Genomic DNA, 19,039 nt, shown 5'->3' with positions numbered 1-19,039 from the left:
GTGCCAGTTGCACCATCCGCACTTGACAGACTGATCATCGTCACCCGGCGCGCCGCGGCGGTATACTATGAAAGTTTCCATACAATAAAATTTTACGAACTTTAACGATGACAAACAGTTTGGTGCAACCGACCCTAATAGTAAGGGAAAAGCGCAGTGAGTATTACAACAATACTGCTCCATACATTTCTGAGCTTACTTCCCCTACTATAAGAAGTTCTCTCTGCGGTTGATGGTGGCACCGCCCTGGCGGCTGTGGGAAACATAACTTGCCTGATAGTTTACATCTGTCTAACAGTATGAATGGAAAATAAAAATAGCTCATTTACAGTACCTATCCATTGATCTTGTAACACTGGGGCCCGTTTAAAAAACTTGATTGTCAATGTCAAGTGAGGAATGTAAATCGGTTTTTAATTGTATGGGGTATAATTTATATTTAATAACCGGTTATTAACTGAAATTTCATACATTTTTTTTTGGACACAAGCTTGGGTACAAGCTTTTATCGCTGACAGTACTTTTCATTCCACAGGTAACTAATACTCGTCGAGACAATTCTAAAAACCCCAAACGCAATTAGGTTTCGTTGTTCTTGTCTCCATCATCAGATCAGCTCGATGGTACCATAATATTGCATTGTTGTTGACTTACATATGTATGCAAATTTTCAGTTTAATTGGAAGTCGGGAAGTGGGTCAAATTTAACTTGCAAGATTTGACCCGTACATACATACATTGCAAGTTAATAAAAAGTTTGTAAATACCGGTTTGAATTGGATATTGACATGGTCAACATAATACTTCCTAATTAGGCCACCAGGTGGCAGACCCTCCAACGCGCTAGGTTACATGCAACAATATTATTTTATGGATACTCACTGTAATATTATTAGTATCTAAATCGACACATGTCACGTCGGGCGGAGGTTCGTAGAGATCAAAAAATCTCGAGTCGACGCCGATTAAATATGGCAACGGCGCGTGTAAAACTTCTGCTAAACCTGTAAATAAACAAATTGAAATTAAATGAAATGAAAATAATTTATTTGAAACAACAATCGCGTAAATGTGTGTTTTAATCCCACTAAATTCTTTGGACTAATTTGTGACGTAGTGTTTTGACATCCTGATGATAGTTTTCGTTGTCTGGTAGGGGTCGTTGGCTATTACTAACCACGAGATAGATAATCATAAAAATATACATAAAGACTTTATCAAAACTGTGTCCAAAGAAATGAGGGGTACCGCGTTTAATTTCGCCGGTAGGAGCGCTAGTGTAGATGGAGGTCTTTCAAAATGTCAAATGCATAGAAGTTTTGGGGGTTTCAAGCTTTTTTATCTGGAATTTTCACTCCTTATTCATAATTGTGGTAAATCGTTGTCCATCTTTGATTAATCATGGTAAACAATAGATATAGCTCAATAAATGATAGTGGTTTAAAAAAGTGCCAACTATAAGCAATATTAAACAAGTTGAAAAAATGACACATTTAGACGTTAAAATACCTTTGTGTATATTGGAACGTATTGATTTTATAAAAATAAGCATAGAAGAATTTTGAGATCTGATTTTCTGGACCTACATCTACAGTGGCGCCAACTGGTGAGCACAAAAACGGTAGCCCTCATTAGGCGTTTGTTTGTGACATTGACACATTGATCTAAGAGGATAACATCAATTATATCAGTTCCAATTTAAGTTACGGTCTAATTCATTGGAGCGACTCTTAAATCTATATCATATATACATTTTAATTTATCATATTAGTAGATAGCATTAGAAACTTACCTAAAGGACAGAGTGGTATATAAGGGCACTGCCATTTGAACGGAAACAGTAGACTTGAGACGGCTTCTGAGACTGCAGTTAAGGTGTCTGGTCTGTAATATATAATAAAATATACTTATCCATACTAATATCAAAGATAGATATAACTCCGTAATAGATGGATACAGTCTAAGGAAAAAACGTGCCTCGAAAATCAAGAAAATTTGATTCTCGTTCAGAGGGCGCTACTAGTTTTGGCCTACAGTCGTATAGATGGCGTTGACGGTTTCGTTTGTTATTTAACAATTTTAACGCATATCAGTGAAAGAACATGGGTCAATATCATAAAAATAATGAATGCAAATAAAAAAAATCATTTATCTATATTTAAAAACATTTTATCGTATTTTTATAAATTTTCATTTTTAGTTTTAAAGTGTGTCGACAGATGGCAGTGAATTTATTGGGGTTACAAAATTTACTATGACAGTACCGCTCTAGTATAACTTACTCTATGCTAATATTATAAATGCGAAAGTGTGTCTGTCTGTTACCTATTCACCGCTGAACCGATTTAGTTGAAATTTGGTATCTCTATACCATAGTATAAATAGGGCAAAGTATGTTATCTTCATACAACGCACCGCGCGCGACTTGTATGTGTGCGCCATAGTATTTATGCGTCGCCGCACGCACACTCAAACAAAATCTCGACCCGTTTCTCAGTGCGCCAGTCGAGATGTTAAAAAAAATGACATTTACGTATCGCCGACCTGACGCAACGTCATTTTGGTATTTTTGGTTTACGTATTCGACATTCGTTACTTTACTCGTGTAGTGAACGGATGTATTCTGTGCGTACAAATATAAGTTTATTTTCGGTTTGTACCGGTCGTAGCACATCCCTATTTATAAGACGTAAATAAACCGGCAAAGTGCGAGTCGGACTCGCGCACCGAGGGTTCCGTACTTTTTAGTATTTGCTGTTAGAGCGGCAACAGAAATACATATGTGTGAAAATTTCAACTGCCTAGCTATCACGGTTCATGAGATACAGCCTGGTGACAGACAGACAGACGGACAGACGGACGGACAGACGGACAGCGGAGTCTTAGTAATAGGGTCCCGTTTTTACCCTTTGGGTACGGAACCCTAAAAACAGACAGAGCGTAGGCGTGTAGAGATGTTAGTGAAGTCGACCGTACGGCGTACTCGTACGTAACATACCTGAGTGAGTGGATGAGAATCTTCTGCTCGGTAATGGCGAGCGCGAGCAGGAGCTGGCAGTTGTCGGGGCCCAGGTTGAGCAGCAGCTGCCGGAACCCCGCGCCGCTCCGCACCAACGGCTGGTCGTCGCGTCGCGTCACTATCACCCGATCACTCGCATTCGTCGGTGATAACTGAAAACAGGGTTAAAAGATGTTGCGCTGTAAACAAATCTCACGTAAGTATTTCGTATCACTACATAGTATATAAAACAAAGTTGCTTCCTGCCGTCTGTCTGTCCCTATATATGCTTAGATCTTTAAAACTACGCAACGGATTTTCATGCGGGTGTTTTTAATAGATAGAGTGATTCGAGAGGAACGTTTATATGTATAATACATCAGCATTGCACCCGTGCGAATTAGTAATAAAAGGTTCGTCCAGGCCCCTATTTCACCACGGTGACAGGCGCGACAATTGTCGACATCACTGTTACTGATGTCACAGGCCTCCATAGGCTACGGTAACCGCTTACCATCGAACGGGCGGTGTGCTTGTTTGCCACCAACATTTTAATAAAAAAAAAACTCCATTATATCGCCAATAAACAAGTACTTACTTTGCGAAGCCAATGACAATCGTCACAACACGACAATTGTCACGAAATTCCGACACGGAACTAATTTCCTGCCAAGAATTACCGAAAATTCTTTTAAATCTTGTGACAATTCTACTTCCCTCTTTTACACTCTCTTTGTTGGGTTGTTTCCACATGTCCAAACCATCTCAAAATACCTTTCTCAATTTTTACAATATACATATAAAGATGAATTTAATAAACCCACCTGCAGCAATATCCTGGGCTCAGGAAACGGCACTTCTTCTAACAAATGTGTTATGTATCTCTCGATGGGTATAGTTAGCGGTTGTTTACTCCACGACATTTCCTGGAAAATAACATTTTAAATGTCTTATTTTATTAAAGTACAAGTACAGTCAAGTCTTAAGCCCTTAAAAATAGTTTCTTATTTGTCATTTTAAGATTGTGTTTGTTAGAAAAGAACATAATTTAAGGGGGGTTCCCTGACTGTACTTATTAAAGTGATGGAAAAATCTACTTATAAAGTAAATTGAAAATGGTTTTTAAAGGTATAAATCTAATTCCGATTCCGAACACAAATGGTAGAACAACATCCCACCGCATTCAAAATTGTTCCGTATGGACGCGATAAATCTTTTTCGTGCTAGTAAAAATAATATCGACCGCCGTGGTTTTAGCTACCAGAATAGAACGGGGTAGGTCTGGTAGAACGTTACCGCTGAACCGTATACCTGGCATTGAAAACAGTAGAACCACTTACAAGTATATACAACAACCACCGCTCGAAGGTATCGCTGAACGGCCACCGGGACAGCAGGCAGATGCTCTTGCCGACGTGGACGGAGTGCGTGGTGTGTGAGATTCCGTGTCGCCAGCCGAGGAGCTCCATTTGGCTCTCCGTGAGTTGACTGTGGGGGTACGTCTCGTAAAACGTTACCGCTGAACCGTACACCTGACAAATTTCAAAAGGTTAGAGTCGATTTAATGTTCGAAGTCAGAGAACCTATCACGGACAAGTCGGAATTTCGTCATCTCGCTCGATATGCAAAAGAGTAGCAGTAAACGAAATTTCTATTTTTTGTGTTTGTGGTAGGCCCCCAGGTTACCCAAACCGCCTAGAAATGTAGCAAGCTCTAGAATATTATTCGAGTTATATGCCCTAACAAAAGGTATCAGCATGAAAAGAAGAAGAAGGCTAGATTAAGACCTAATCTAAGTATGTAATTTTCTAAAGCGAGACATCTATATTCATCTTTTATTATGGCCTGCATACATACATTGCATTTAGGTACTTGATCCTTTGGATTTTTCAGTCTAGACTACTTTATTTGAATAAGTTATCCGCAGCGTGAACAGGACATTTAATTTGTCTTAGGCCATTGGCTTTCTGGTGGTACATAGGTAGGGATGACTGGCATAGTGTTGGCGACGATTGTCGGCCACGACAGTGTTTCTTGATGGCCATGGTGACCGATCAGTACAATGATCAGAGAATGAGGTTGTCAAGTAGCAGCGGTGAAAGTCGCCAGCACCAAGGTGAAATGAGGCCATGTCGTGGCACTTTGTTATTTCTTTCTTTATCACGTTTTATTTTATTTTGTATAATTTGTGTTTCTTATTCTTGATTACAAGTGTACCTTGTCAGTGGCGTCAGCGACTGTGAGCACAAAGGTAGAGAAGACAGGCTAAGGTGTAGCGGCGTTGGTCGGCCAGAGCTCCAAAGTGGCGCCCATGGGCAGACAGAATAATGGCACGGACGTGGGGAAGGCACGACACTCTATCATTAAATACCTGTTGTATGTGTAACTATAGCACAAGGAACAGAGAAAGGTTGTCAAGTTACCTTGTCAGTGGCGTCGGCGACTGTAAGCACAAAGGTAGAGAAGACAGGCTTAGGTGTAGCGGCGTTGGTCGGCCAGAGCTCCAAAGTGGCGCCCATGGGCAGACAGAATAATGGCACGGACGTGGGGAAGGCACGACACTCTATCATTAAATATCTGTTGTATGTGTAACTATAGCACAAGGAACAGAGAAAGGTTGTCAAGTTACCTTGTCAGTGGCGTCGGCGACTGTAAGCACAAAGGTAGAGAAGACAGGCTTAGGTGTAGCGGCGTTGGTCGGCCAGAGCTCCAAAGTGGCGCCCATGGGCAGACAGAATAATGGCACGGACGTGGGGAAGGCACGACACTCTATCATTAAATATCTGTTGTATGTGTAACTATAGCACAAGGAACAGAGAAAGGTTGTCAAGTTACCTTGTCAGTGGCGTCGGCGACTGTAAGCACAAAGGTAGAGAAGACAGGCTTAGGTGTAGCGGCGTTGGTCGGCCAGAGCTCCAAAGTGGCGCCCATGGGCAGACAGAATAATGGCACGGACGTGGGGAAGGCACGACACTCTATCATTAAATATCTGTTGTATGTGTAACTATAGCACAAGGAACAGAGAAAGGTTGTCAAGTTACCTTGTCAGTGGCGTCGGCGACTGTAAGCACAAAGGTAGAGAAGACAGGCTTAGGTGTAGCGGCGTTGGTCGGCCAGAGCTCCAAAGTGGCGCCCATGGGCAGACAGAATAATGGCACGGACGTAGGGAAGGCGAGGCTGCGACGCTCGGTCATTGGATACCTGTAATGTGTTACATAGTTCTAAATCAGGAGTCTCCAAACTTTTTTATTTCAATTGTAAAAAATCCACATACTTAAGTAAGGTCTCAAATATTTTTCGTTGAAGATTTGATGTTTTACAGATGTGACTACTTAGAGTTGTTTAAATCTTACACCTCGCGTCAATTCCACAAATAAGTAAGACTTAACTAACTTAGCGGATTCACTCACGCATTTTTAGTCACTGGCGCGACGTATATTTTAGTCGCGAGTGACTAAAAATACGTGAGTGAAACCGCTAAGTTAGTTAAGTTAATATGTCTCACGATAGTTTAAATTCGAATAAGTAAGTCATTAGATGTACTAAAAAAAAATTCCTTATCCTATTCACTTTTAAGGCAATCAGGTAATAAAATTCTATAAATCCTCTCATTTAGCACGTTTTTCACAGTTTCAAATCTTTTGAATTTTGAATGGATACGTTACAAAACATGTATGTACCGTTTTCAAACAAAAGGTAGCTTATTACTTGTCGTTTGTCAATAAGGCAATTAGAAATCGCCTTTATCGACATCCACCACCGTCTCCAATTGAAAACGTCACATATCATACTTAGTCATATCTACATGCAAATTAAAGAAACCCATTCATAGAAAGTAGGAAAGAAATACCCAAAGGTATCAATGAGGCCTCGAACAGAATTACAAACGGTATTGCTATATGCTGATTTCGTAACACCATGATTCACCTTTCCTAATTACAGTAGTACTGTTCGTTTTAAAATGTCGGAAACGTTAATTAGCGAAACGGTGAAAGTATCAATTAACGTTAATTTTAGCTTCAGGACTAACTAAAGGTAGCTTCATTCAATGCATTTCAAAATGTTGGCCGATGCTACGAAAAAAAATGTTCAAGAATCAGATGTAAACGAATAGACGTAAGGAGAACTTTAGATAAGTTGTTCATTACGATAACAATTTTTGACAAACGAATGTAAAATTGTACTTTTTTTCATTAGAAAGAACTCGACAGAAGTTAAGGGTGAGAATTTTTATTCACTTTATGCGCTATGATAATGAAATAATTTGAACTAGCACGATTGTTACGCTTTTTATTTACTTCATAATTGTACTTTTGAACTTTCTACATTCTCATTTAGAAAAGGATATCGTCGCTATACTTACTCAATCTCATATTTGCAACAATCATTTGATGGAAGTGTCGCTTTTCTTTCATTCGGAATAAGGGTGTTTTTGTTATCAAATGAGTGTTGCAGATACGAGGTTGAGTAAGTATAGCGGCGATACTTAGGATTTAAAAGCTAATGCTTACTTCTGCGGAGTTCTTTCTAATCCTAATAACGAACTATGATAATATCTTCGCTAATACCGTTTGTGGATTGTTCTGTAGTGCATTTAATAATGGCCATATGACTGTCCAACCATCGGAAAAATGTTGAGGAAGTAGGTGGAAGTAAACTTACCTAAATAGTACTTCTGGCTTGTAAGCTATTAAAGGTGGACGGTTCATTGACTTCTTGTAACAGAGAAAAACGTCGCTGCCCATCAGTCCTGCAATTAAAAACAAATTATTAACTTAATACTCGTACTTAAAAGATATGGCCTCCCGGGCACTGTATTTTTTAAGTAAGTATACATCCTATCGTAGCATACCCGGTGTATCTAATATTTAATTAACATTGCCATAGTCAAAATGTCATTATAAAAAAAAACAGATGTAGAATGTTTGATACTCGATAAGTGAGGGGTCATTCATTAATTACGTCACACGTTTAGGGGGAGGGAGGGGATCAACAAAATGTGACATGTTGTGACGTCACTTTGACTTCAGCTGTAATCGAAAATTGTTTTGATTTTTTTTATGTACAGTTAAATAACCAGTTTTTAGAATAATAATAATTTTTATTCCTGTAATTTTCTATTTCTAATCGGTTGCCTGTTATAAAATTCTGAATATTGCTTTTATGGAAAAAAATATTGAAATAATTATACCTAATTCGAATAGCCAATGTCGTTGAAAACAAAATTGCCAAATATGTGACGTCACACCAGGGGGGAGGGGATTGCCAAATGTGACCAGGTGTGACAGGGAGGGGGAGAGGGGTCAAAATATCTTAAAATTGGTTAACGTAATTTATGGATGACCCCTCATATCGGTATGTGTTGTTATTCGGTATACTCTGTACTTCTGGATAAGATTTGCACAAGACGAGAACAAGTGGTGTACCCGAAGAGTGAACTTTGCTTAGCAATAATAAACTGGTGATGATGAGCCATCATTGATGACTTCGTTCTTCTTACTTTTGTTAAGGTTCTTGGCGATCATACAGAAGGCATGCGGCGGGCGTTCTCCCTTGCTAGCAATAATCGAATTAATCACACACACGGCGACCACCACCAGCGCGTTGCACGGCGCGCCAGCGTGTGCCCGTCTACGCTATGTAGTTCACGTTGGACTGTTACTAATTACTAAAACCTACCTTTGTTAAGGTTCTTGGCGATCATACAGAAGGCGTGCGGCGGGCATTCTCTCTTGCTAGCAATAATCACACATACATCGACCACCACCAGCGCGTTGCAAGTTCCGCCGGCGTGTGCCCGTCTGTACGTTGTGACCGTCTACGCTATGTTGTTCACGTTGGACTGTTACTAATTACTAAAACCTACCTTTGTTAAGGTTCTTGGCGATCATACAGAAGGCGTGCGGCGGGCATTCTCTCTTGCTAGCAATAATCACACATACATCGACCACCACTAGCGCGTTGCAAGTTCCGCCGGCGTGTGCCCGTCTGTACGTTGTGACCGTCTACGCTATGTTGTTCACGTTGGACTGTTACTAATTACTAAAACCTACCTTTGTTAAGGTTCTTGGCGATCATACAGAAGGCGTGCGGCGGGCATTCTCTCTTGCTAGCAATAATCACACATACATCGACCACCACCAGCGCGTTGCAAGTTCCGCCGGCGTGTGCCCGTCTGTACGTTGTGACCGTCTACGCTATGTTGTTCACGTTGGACTGTTACTAATTACTAAAACCTACCTTTGTTAAGGTTCTTGGCGATCATACAGAAGGCGTGCGGCGGGCATTCTCTCTTGCTAGCAATAATCACACATACATCGACCACCACCAGCGCGTTGCAAGTTCCGCCGGCGTGTGCCCGTCTGTACGTTGTGACCGTCTACGCTATGTTGTTCACGTTGGACTGTTACTAATTACTAAAACCTACCTTTGTTAAGGTTCTTGGCGATCATACAGAAGGCGTGCGGCGGGCATTCTCTCTTGCTAGCAATAATCACACATACATCGACCACCACCAGCGCGTTGCAAGTTCCGCCGGCGTGTGGCCGTCGGTACGATATGACCGTCTTCGCTATGTTGTTCACGTTGGACTGTTACTAATTACTAAAACCTACCTTTGTTAAGGTTCTTGGCGATCATACAGAAGGCGTGCGGCGGGCATTCTCTCTTGCTAGCAATAATCACACATACATCGACCACCACCAGCGCGTTGCAAGTTCCGCCGGCGTGTGCCCGTCTGTACGTTGTGACCGTCTACGCTATGTTGTTCACGTTGGACTGTTACTAATTACTAAAACCTACCTTTGTTAAGGTTCTTGGCGATCATACAGAAGGCGTGCGGCGGGCATTCTCTCTTGCTAGCAATAATCACACATACATCGACCACCACCAGCGCGTTGCAAGTTCCGCCGGCGTGTGCCCGTCTGTACGTTGTGACCGTCTACGCTATGTTGTTCACGTTGGACTGTTACTAATTACTAAAACCTACCTTTGTTAAGGTTCTTGGCGATCATACAGAAGGCGTGCGGCGGGCATTCTCTCTTGCTAGCAATAATCACACATACATCGACCACCACCAGCGCGTTGCAAGTTCCGCCGGCGTGTGGCCGTCGGTACGATATGACCGTCTTCGCTATGTTGTTCACGTTGGACTGTTACTAATTACTAAAACCTACCTTTGTTAAGGTTCTTGGCGATCATACAGAAGGCGTGCGGCGGGCATTCTCCCTTGCTAGCAATAATCACACACACATCGACCACCACCAGCGCGTTGCACGGCGCGCCGGCGTGTGCCCGTCGGTACGTTATGAACGTCTTCGCTGTCGAATTGTTGACGTTGGCTAGACGTTGGCCGACGGACTCGAGCACCATTTCAGCGTCGGCCATGAGACGCTCTTTGCCTTCGTACATGACGCCTGTCAAACAAAAGGATAGGTACGTTTAGTTTTATGCTCTTATACATACCTAATGAATCACCCTATAATCTGGCCAACGAGTCATTTCAAATTCTTTATATGACCAAAATTTTGCCTATTAAATAATTTGTCACTGTAAATTGATTTCATAGGAATATAAGTTTTTTTTTTAATTTATCGCATTTTTTGTAACATATCGCGAGCCAGAGTCTAATAAGAGCTTTCACTATCGATAAAGAGGAATCATGAGCAAAACAATCGTACTTACTAGTCGTACTCATTCAGTTCCGAAAATTGTATGACAAGGTGTTACGTTATAGAGGTGGAAACATCAGGACAAAACCTCGAATTTTGAATTTTTTATTAAATTATTATTTCAAGTTGGAGCTACAATTATCCTTATCGCACTAATTACCACGTTACCACGACATTTTTTTTATAAAACAAAAATCTGTGTTGACATTAGAACACATGTATTTGGGAGGTTCCTTCACTATTAAACCCTATCCATTTCTTAAAGCATATTCAATGTTGTTTTTTTTTACCGGGCATTATATGTAGAAACTAAATTATATATATAGTTTGTCAAAGGACTCCCATTTCAAACATAGACAGAGATAATCATACTATCTTTGTCTTACACTAGTACTAGCACCCAAAAGAACGGGATGAGTATAATTTTCCTGGTTGTTACTGACTGACAAATTGGTTTGACCAACTATATGAACCCAAAGATATCCTAAGGTTTATTAGCAATATCTTAATTTTATGGTTCAAACAATTTCACTGCCGAAATATTACGGTTCCCTTATTTTAAGTACCTGGGCCGTAAATGTTTATTATTTGGCATTCCAGTGACCTTTAAAGAGTGATTCACGTCATGACGGTGTATTCTGTAAATTATGTGACATTCTCAATGGTTCATTTTTGTTAATTGTTATAAAATATGATATTATAAAAGCCGTAAGTAGGTACGATTTCTCTGTAAATTATGTGACTTCTCAATGGTTCATTTTTGTTAATTGTTATAAAATATGATATTATAAAAGCCGTAAGTAGGTACGATTTTTCGTATCAAAAGAATTAGTAGAATATCCACTGGGACATAGCGACTCCTATAAAATTTGTACGTCACATAAAAGTAGCATTCGGCGACTTCTTATTGCGCGTGTACTAATACTAACAGAAAAGCAATATTTTTAACAGATCATTGGTAGTCCTTATGCCTTTACAATAAGGTTTTAAAATGGTCAATGTGTAAACGATAGTAACGATGTGATAATAAGCTAAATTTTTTGTGTATCCCAACTAACAAATGTCATTCCGCTCCGTTTAGAATCTGTATCGGCAACAAAGGGCACCCGAGCGTAAAATGTAAACCAGATAAAAAACTGTACAAAAAATGCATTATTTGCTGTCGCCGTGCTATCATCGTTATCTACCGGATTACATAATCATGCGAACTAGCGCTGCAAGTTGCTGGGCTGTAATAACCTTTAAGATAAAGCAGTACGGCTTTTACTTTGTTGTTAACTGGATTACAGGGCAGTTTTTGAATAAAACATGGAGGTGGTTATGAAAGAAACATGTGAACGAATGTGAGGAATAGGTGTACTTTTTTGTTGCCGAATTTACAAAACTTCCGTTAGCCGCGCATAGCACTTTGTAATTTCAGTTTTAAATCCATTATATCAATTATGTTTCGCCAGAACTCTGACTGTAAATATGAATGTGTAGATTTCTACTGTTCATCTGTCAAAGTAGTCCTATTGTTTCTGTTACCAAAGATTGCAGTACACTCAACAGAGCACTAAAATGTTACTGCTGATTTTGTTAACACTTTTCTGGCTTTACTCGTATTAATTTACTTAGGATTTTAGGAATCTAAGGATACACTCGGGGTGCAGAATCGTTCGTAGTTGGCCTGTATTTTTAATAATTATATATGTAGATCAAACACTACGAGGAATGAGAATGGAGATTGGTTGAGATCAGCACGCAATACTGTCAGTGTGAGCACCCTCCCCCCGACGTGTGTGTGGAGCTCCCGCCCGCCGTATGTAGATGAAGCACTCGGGCGTCCGTATGGACCCATGGTTGAGATCAGCAGTCCTGTCAATGTAAGCTCCACTAGTAACCATTCGCAATGTCTTACCGATATCAACCAGCGGCGCTCTGTCCCGCCCCCGTCGTATGCAGATGAAACACTCGGGCGTCCGTATGGACCCATGGTTGAGATCAGCAGTCCTGTCAATGTGAGCTCCACTAGTAACCATTCGCAATGTCTTACCGATATCAACCAGCGGCGCTCTGTCCCGCCCCCGTCGTATGCAGATGAAACACTCGGGCGTCCGTATGGACCCATGGTTGAGATCAGCAGTCCTGTCAATGTGAGCTCCACTAGTAAACATTCGCAATGTCTTACCGATATCAACCAGCGGCGCACTGTCCCGCCCCCGTCGTATGCAGATGAAACACTCGGGCGTCCGTATGGACCCATGGTTGAGATCAGCAGTCCTGTCAATGTGAGCTCCACTAGTAACCATTCGCAATGTCTTACCGATATCAACCAGCGGCGCTCTGTCCCGCCCCCGTCGTATGCAGATGAAACACTCGGGCGTCCGTATAGAACCATGGTTGAGGTCGGCGGGCAGTCCACTCGGCGTTGTCTCGATCAGTTCGTAGCCATTGGGAACGGTTTCGCCGAGACTCGGGAATACGACACCTGAAAAAAGGTATCTTTTTAAATGTCGTATAGGAAAAACAATGATGGTCTGTATCTGTGGTTTGTATAGATCGCCCATAAATAAAAGGATTTTGTCTTATAAGGAAGTCAAAATCTAGTTAGATGAATGAAACAAATTTGTGAGCTGCTTCTTCAACCTTGTGTCTCTCGTCACTTCCCATGATGTGAGAGCATGGAGCAGGGTATGGTATTAGGCAAGATGCCTAAAATATGATGCGTAAATTGCTATGAGAAGAAAATTATGCTGTAAGTAAGTATATACCTGATCATGTATATCTCATCTCATGGTATTTCAGAGTTAAGGATATAACGCATTAAACGCATAGTATATATAGTACAGTCAAGGGCATAAATATATATACATTCCCAGTTTCAAAAATATGTGTACCTTAGACAATAAAGTCGTGTTCACATATTTTTGAGCCATTTGTCTGGATCGATATTTTTGCCTTCGACTGTACAATACAGTACAAATATTCTTTATTGCTCACCAATATGAAAAAGAACATGACATACACAAATTAAGCACTTAAACTATGGTAGACAACAGGCGGTCTTATCGCTAAAGAGCGATTTCCTTACAGACAACCTTAGGGTAGTGGAGACAAGGCAAAAAAAAGCAAGTAATGTGAGTAGGTGTCTAGGTGTAGGTGATGCAGTGATCACTTTATTGTACAAAAACAGGTTCACATAAAATTTTCAGAAATTGAGGTACAAAGGCGAACATAGTGAGGAGATTTGAGGATTGCTTGTGTCATGTAAATCTATTGTTTTGTGAGAGTCAATAATTACATTATAGACGGATCGAGTGGCGCCACCTATTTGGATTGCTCTTTCCCCTTTTTAGGGTTCCGTACCCAAAAGGTAAGAACGGGACCCTATTACTAAGACTCCACTGTCCTTCTGTCTGTCTGTCACCAGGCTGTATCTCATGAACCATCAAAACGTTGAAATTTTCACATATGATGTACCACACATATTTCTGTTGCCGCTATAACAACAAATACTAAAAAGTACGGAACCCTCGGTGGGCGAGTCCGACTCGCACTTGGACGGTTTTTGTAGGCTAATGTGCTAGAATAGGCAATCTCATGTGAATGAGAATTATCTAACCTTAAATCGTAAATTATATAGACATGTCAACGTCAACTCTGATGGTATTGGTATGACATGATTGATCGTTTACATCGCGCACAGGTGTGGTATACCTACCCAGTGTTTTCTAAGCGATCAGGCAACCGGCCCATCAAGTTTGAGCTGTATTGACCTACACGGCAACCTTTAAGATTTCTTGCAACGGATTATTATGATAATTGACCGATATTCAATGTTGCATTAACGCTCTTAGTCGACAAAAATATCTCGTTGAAATAGATACAAATTAGTTCGGTAAACTACATTACTAACGTCGACTCAGTTAATTGTTTATTCATAAATCTTATTGCAATGAAAAGCTCTACCTATCGTCAATTAATAGTGTTTGTTAGTACAGTCAAAGCGTTAAAACTTTGAGGGTAGTGGACATTTTTTTTAACGGTATCAGTCGATCCGGTTTGTTTTGAGAATCAAATGTCTGTATGGGACCCATTGTCTTAAAGCAATATAAAAGGCACAAATGATGGTCAAAGTCTGGCATCGCCACTTTACTTAGCGAACACTCTAAAACAAATAGCAATACATCGTGACGTCACTGTGTCACTTTACTTAGAAGCCGTTCCGATGTATGGAAAACAAGGAAATTGCAATTTTGTCGGTGAAATGTTGCGTTTATTTATTGTTGCTATACAAGGAATCGAATGGTACCGTTATTTTTTTCCTGTTTGAAAGTTTAAAAAAAAGTTTTTTTCGAAACTGAGGTCTTGTATTTTTTTATATTTTTAAGTCTAATTTATTGTGATAAATTGGTCATTTTCTATCTATTTAACTTCTAATTATTTCTAGATTTAGTTATAAAAAATCAACACGTGTCAACTACCCTATTTGTATTGTTCTCTGGTCTCTGGTCTGGTATTCAAATCCCGATAGGGCATTTTTAGATCCACCGCCCGTTTTATTATTTAACGTTAACGTCGGCCAGTTTGATGTGTTCGTTACATACATTACAACAGCCCATAGTTTTAATACGACCGGTGTCGACGAACTTATACATTCTTGATTCAATGCATCGATCAATGATACCAATAAAATATGAATCAGCGCGGGTCAATAGGCCCTTGTTGTATTATTCTGGTACAGAGTTGAAAAAGCTAATAAAGTGGCCGCCTGATAACGAAAACTGCGGTTCTTTATACACACGGTTCCTGAAAATTATAACTATACGTAGGTTACCTACTTACCCCTTTTAAAGTTCCCAGAACGTAACGGTTAAAGTTCCCAGAAAACTGTAAACCTGTAAACGCGTTATTATTACGCGCGTGCGAAACAGGCACCCTCATACCCGTGTCCGTGTTATATGATGTGTCTTATCGAAAACGAAAATATCTAGCCGTGGCAGTGGCACACAGCTTTGCGCCTCTTTTTATTTAGTATTGTATTTGTGTCAAAGAAATGGAAGAAAATTTATCGCACTACTTGTATCTCCAGGGTTCGAAAGGATAATTATCAATGATAGTTGATCTTGATTATTATCGTGATTTTTATCGATTTGATAATAAACTAAAATGTACAAAATATAATTAGATTGTTACATGATGATTATTTGATTATCATATATTTCAATGGTTAATAAAAAAAACTAATCAATATTAGGTCAGTTTTTATTTGTACATAGCAAAAAACGACCTAATCATTATTTTTTATCAAAGAATTTAAAGAAAATAAATATAGCACCATCCATACCTGGTGTAATGTTCTGTATTATGTAGACGACGTAGACGTAAGCGCTCGAGACGCGAATACACTACACCTGGGATAATTATCAAAGACTCTAATTATCTGGATAATTTCGAACCCTCATAACATAAATTTAGACAGGTCAAGTTATATTAGGAACTCCCAACCCGGCTTCGCACGGGTTACACAAAACCTTACCAAATTATACACCTAAACCTTCCTCAAGAATCACTCTATTGATAGGTGAAAACCGCATGAAAATCCGTTCAGTAGTTTTCGAGTTTATCGAACATACATCCACACACACAGAAACGGGGACTTTGTTTTATAAGGAGTATATATAGTGATGGCAACTGCCTACAAAACGTATTGTGAATGTAAACGCCGATATACCACATGTAATAACATTCTCCTATTAAGCAGGACACCTGCAATAATATCTGATAGGATAGAATAAGGTGCTTAAGCACCTATACAATATGTGTTAGTTAAATATTTTTTCCCCTCACTAGCTCGGAAAGTTGTCTTTTATCCTTTAAAACAAGCGGGGAAAAACGCATTTTATCCACTAGTGGGGAAAGTAATTTGACCTTGGATGAAGCATGTTTAAGTAGCTTGACAGATAACAAAACGTAAAACGCTCATAATAATGATTCGTTTGATATTAATTATCATTAAACAAATGGTTTGAGAATCTAACAAAAAATACCAAATTTAGCTTTATTTAATTATTTTATGTCATAAACCTTAAAGTTATATAAGAAACGTTTGTTTTTTAATAATGATGTTAAATATAATTCTGAACGCACAAATTGAGTCGATGCAATTTCAAAACCCATCATTGACATTTCATACGTCAGAAATGTCAACATTGTCAACAAAATTTTTACTTAAAAACTTCTCACGTAAAAATACAGAATTTACAGTTTTTTGTTATAATATCGTAAAAAAATTTGTGATTTCAGTGATGAAGATGATCTAACGCCTGTGGATGTTGCACTTTCCTCGCTATAGTGAGGTGAAAAGTTTTGTGTTATACACGGGTGCAAATGTATTTTACTTCTCGTGTGTTGAAACACTTGCTACGCTCAGGATTCTATTTTAGACTATAGAATCCTTTCGCTTGCTCGTGTTTCAATTCCACACTCGCGGGTAAAATACAACTTTGCACCCTTGTATAACAAATAACTATTATATTTAAGCAGGAATTATACTTATGCCTATAAATACACAGTTTCCAATTTGCATCGTATTAAAATTGTTGAAAAAGTTTAAATGTGTTAAGTTTAGTACTGCGAGGCAGCTAACGGCGGTATCTTAAAAACAAAACATATTGAAAACTAAATTTTTAGATAAGGAATTTTTGCGGTACATTTTAGAACCTCTACGGAAAAGAGAATGTAGATGTGATTAGGGCGAGCGATGCGATTGTGTGTTTGTGCGCACGAATTAATGTTCCCAATTATCTAAAACAGGAACTCACCCACAGGAAAGGCTTTGTGATAGATAGGTACACACGGTACACACTTAGTTCTTCAAAGGTTCTTAAAAACGTAACTTTTTTTAGCGGGTGTGGCAATTTAACAAGAAATCAATCATTATAATCCATTCATTATTGCTCATTTGAAACGTCTTATTGCGCACCAATAAATTTTATTTATTTCTTCCTTGCTTTTATTTATTACCTTTCAGGTAAAAAATATGCAGAAACTGATCTATTTACAGCTTGCTCAGTGTCACGTATAGTGACGTAATGTCGATAAGAGCATCCTAAGGATCAGGTATCATGGCCCACGCAAATGGCTTATGGTAATTTGTTACTTAACAGTAAATTGCATGCCATTACAGAATGTGCAAGCTAGGGAGATACGTAGAGCATAATAAGAGTTAGTGTTATGGTTACAATATTGTATGGCAGCATCAAGTAGATAGTGACGGGCAAAGTAGCCAATCTATTAAAATATTTGTCTTACGTACAGTCAACGGCATAAATATATATACAGTCCCAAAGTTTCAAAAATATGTGTACGCTCTTACACCTTAGACAATAAAGTCGTGTTCACATATTTTTGAGCCATTTGTCTGGATCGATATTTTTGCCTTCGACTGTACCTACACATGTTTTATTAAATTCAATTAAACAGTAAAACTATAGTTGTTTACCTAAAACAAAACGTATTATCTTCAAAATATTATCGTTTGGGTTTAATTTTTTTTTTTTTTTTTTATGATGAATAGGTAGGCGTTTGACCACGATCCCACCTGATGGTAAGTGATGATGTGGTCTACGGTGGAGCACGCTTACCTATGAGATACCTATTAACTCTTGCCTTGAAGAGCTCCAAATTGTACTCATGCGGAAACACAGACTCGGGCAGGGCGTTCCAATTTAATTCAATGGGTACGCAGTAAAAATCTGTCAACTTATTTTTGAGCCACTGCATATCGCAACACCTATATGTATAGGTACTTATTGGCCACTTTGGCTGTTTTTTGCTGACTCTACCTAATTTAAATAGACTTCAGAACAGCTTTTTTTTGGAAAAGCAGCCAGGAGTGCACGAGTGGAGGATATTTAGGAGTTCTAGTAATTTAAGTTCTGGTTTCTCTTTATAGAATGTACCTATATGTATGGTATATGTTTGTTCGTTTTTTGTCGTGGGAGTGATATCAATTAAAAAGTGAAGTCACCCCGTTTATCTGTTACCGTTTCACACCTTAACTACTGAACCGATATTGATGAGAGGAATGGAAATATAGCACTTAATATTTTGCACATCCATTCCAAATAGGAGGGAGGGGAAAATGACATGGACCGAATCCCACGCGGGCAGAGTTATTTGTATGATCCGTTCATTTCATCTTTTTATGCGCTTGCCATTCGGTATCCTATAGCTCTGTCATTGAATAATTTAAATTATTTTCGTGAGCGTTTTTTTTTTCAGTTTTCGTTAATCTACAAAATAAAAAAATAATCCGGCCTTCACCACTGGAGGGCTTCGTCACTTTATCTTTATTATATGACATCTATTACAGTTTATAAAAAAA

At 39.2% G+C, this 19,039-nt stretch overlaps 1 protein-coding gene across 1 annotated transcript in view; it reads right to left on the bottom strand.

Moving 5' to 3' along the window:
• LOC134749035 (DENN domain-containing protein Crag) overlaps nucleotides 1-19,039 on the bottom strand; it is a 59,558-nt gene that overhangs the window by 36,417 nt on the left and 4,102 nt on the right. Inside the window, exons 3-11 of the mRNA XM_063683929.1 lie at nucleotides 12,974-13,138; nucleotides 10,174-10,413; nucleotides 7,661-7,748; nucleotides 6,040-6,199; nucleotides 4,339-4,530; nucleotides 3,823-3,924; nucleotides 2,999-3,171; nucleotides 1,793-1,884; nucleotides 883-1,004 (exon numbers count right to left, since the gene is read on the bottom strand). Of these exons, the coding sequence (XP_063539999.1) occupies nucleotides 883-1,004; nucleotides 1,793-1,884; nucleotides 2,999-3,171; nucleotides 3,823-3,924; nucleotides 4,339-4,530; nucleotides 6,040-6,199; nucleotides 7,661-7,748; nucleotides 10,174-10,413; nucleotides 12,974-13,138 (1,334 nt within the window). The remainder of the gene's footprint in view (nucleotides 1-882; nucleotides 1,005-1,792; nucleotides 1,885-2,998; nucleotides 3,172-3,822; nucleotides 3,925-4,338; nucleotides 4,531-6,039; nucleotides 6,200-7,660; nucleotides 7,749-10,173; nucleotides 10,414-12,973; nucleotides 13,139-19,039) is intronic.

This window comes from Cydia strobilella, chromosome 17 (genome assembly GCF_947568885.1).
Source record: "Cydia strobilella chromosome 17, ilCydStro3.1, whole genome shotgun sequence".
In the NCBI taxonomy this organism is placed as follows: domain Eukaryota; kingdom Metazoa; phylum Arthropoda; class Insecta; order Lepidoptera; family Tortricidae; genus Cydia; species Cydia strobilella.
This window is presented reverse-complemented; position numbering and strand designations above follow the sequence as displayed.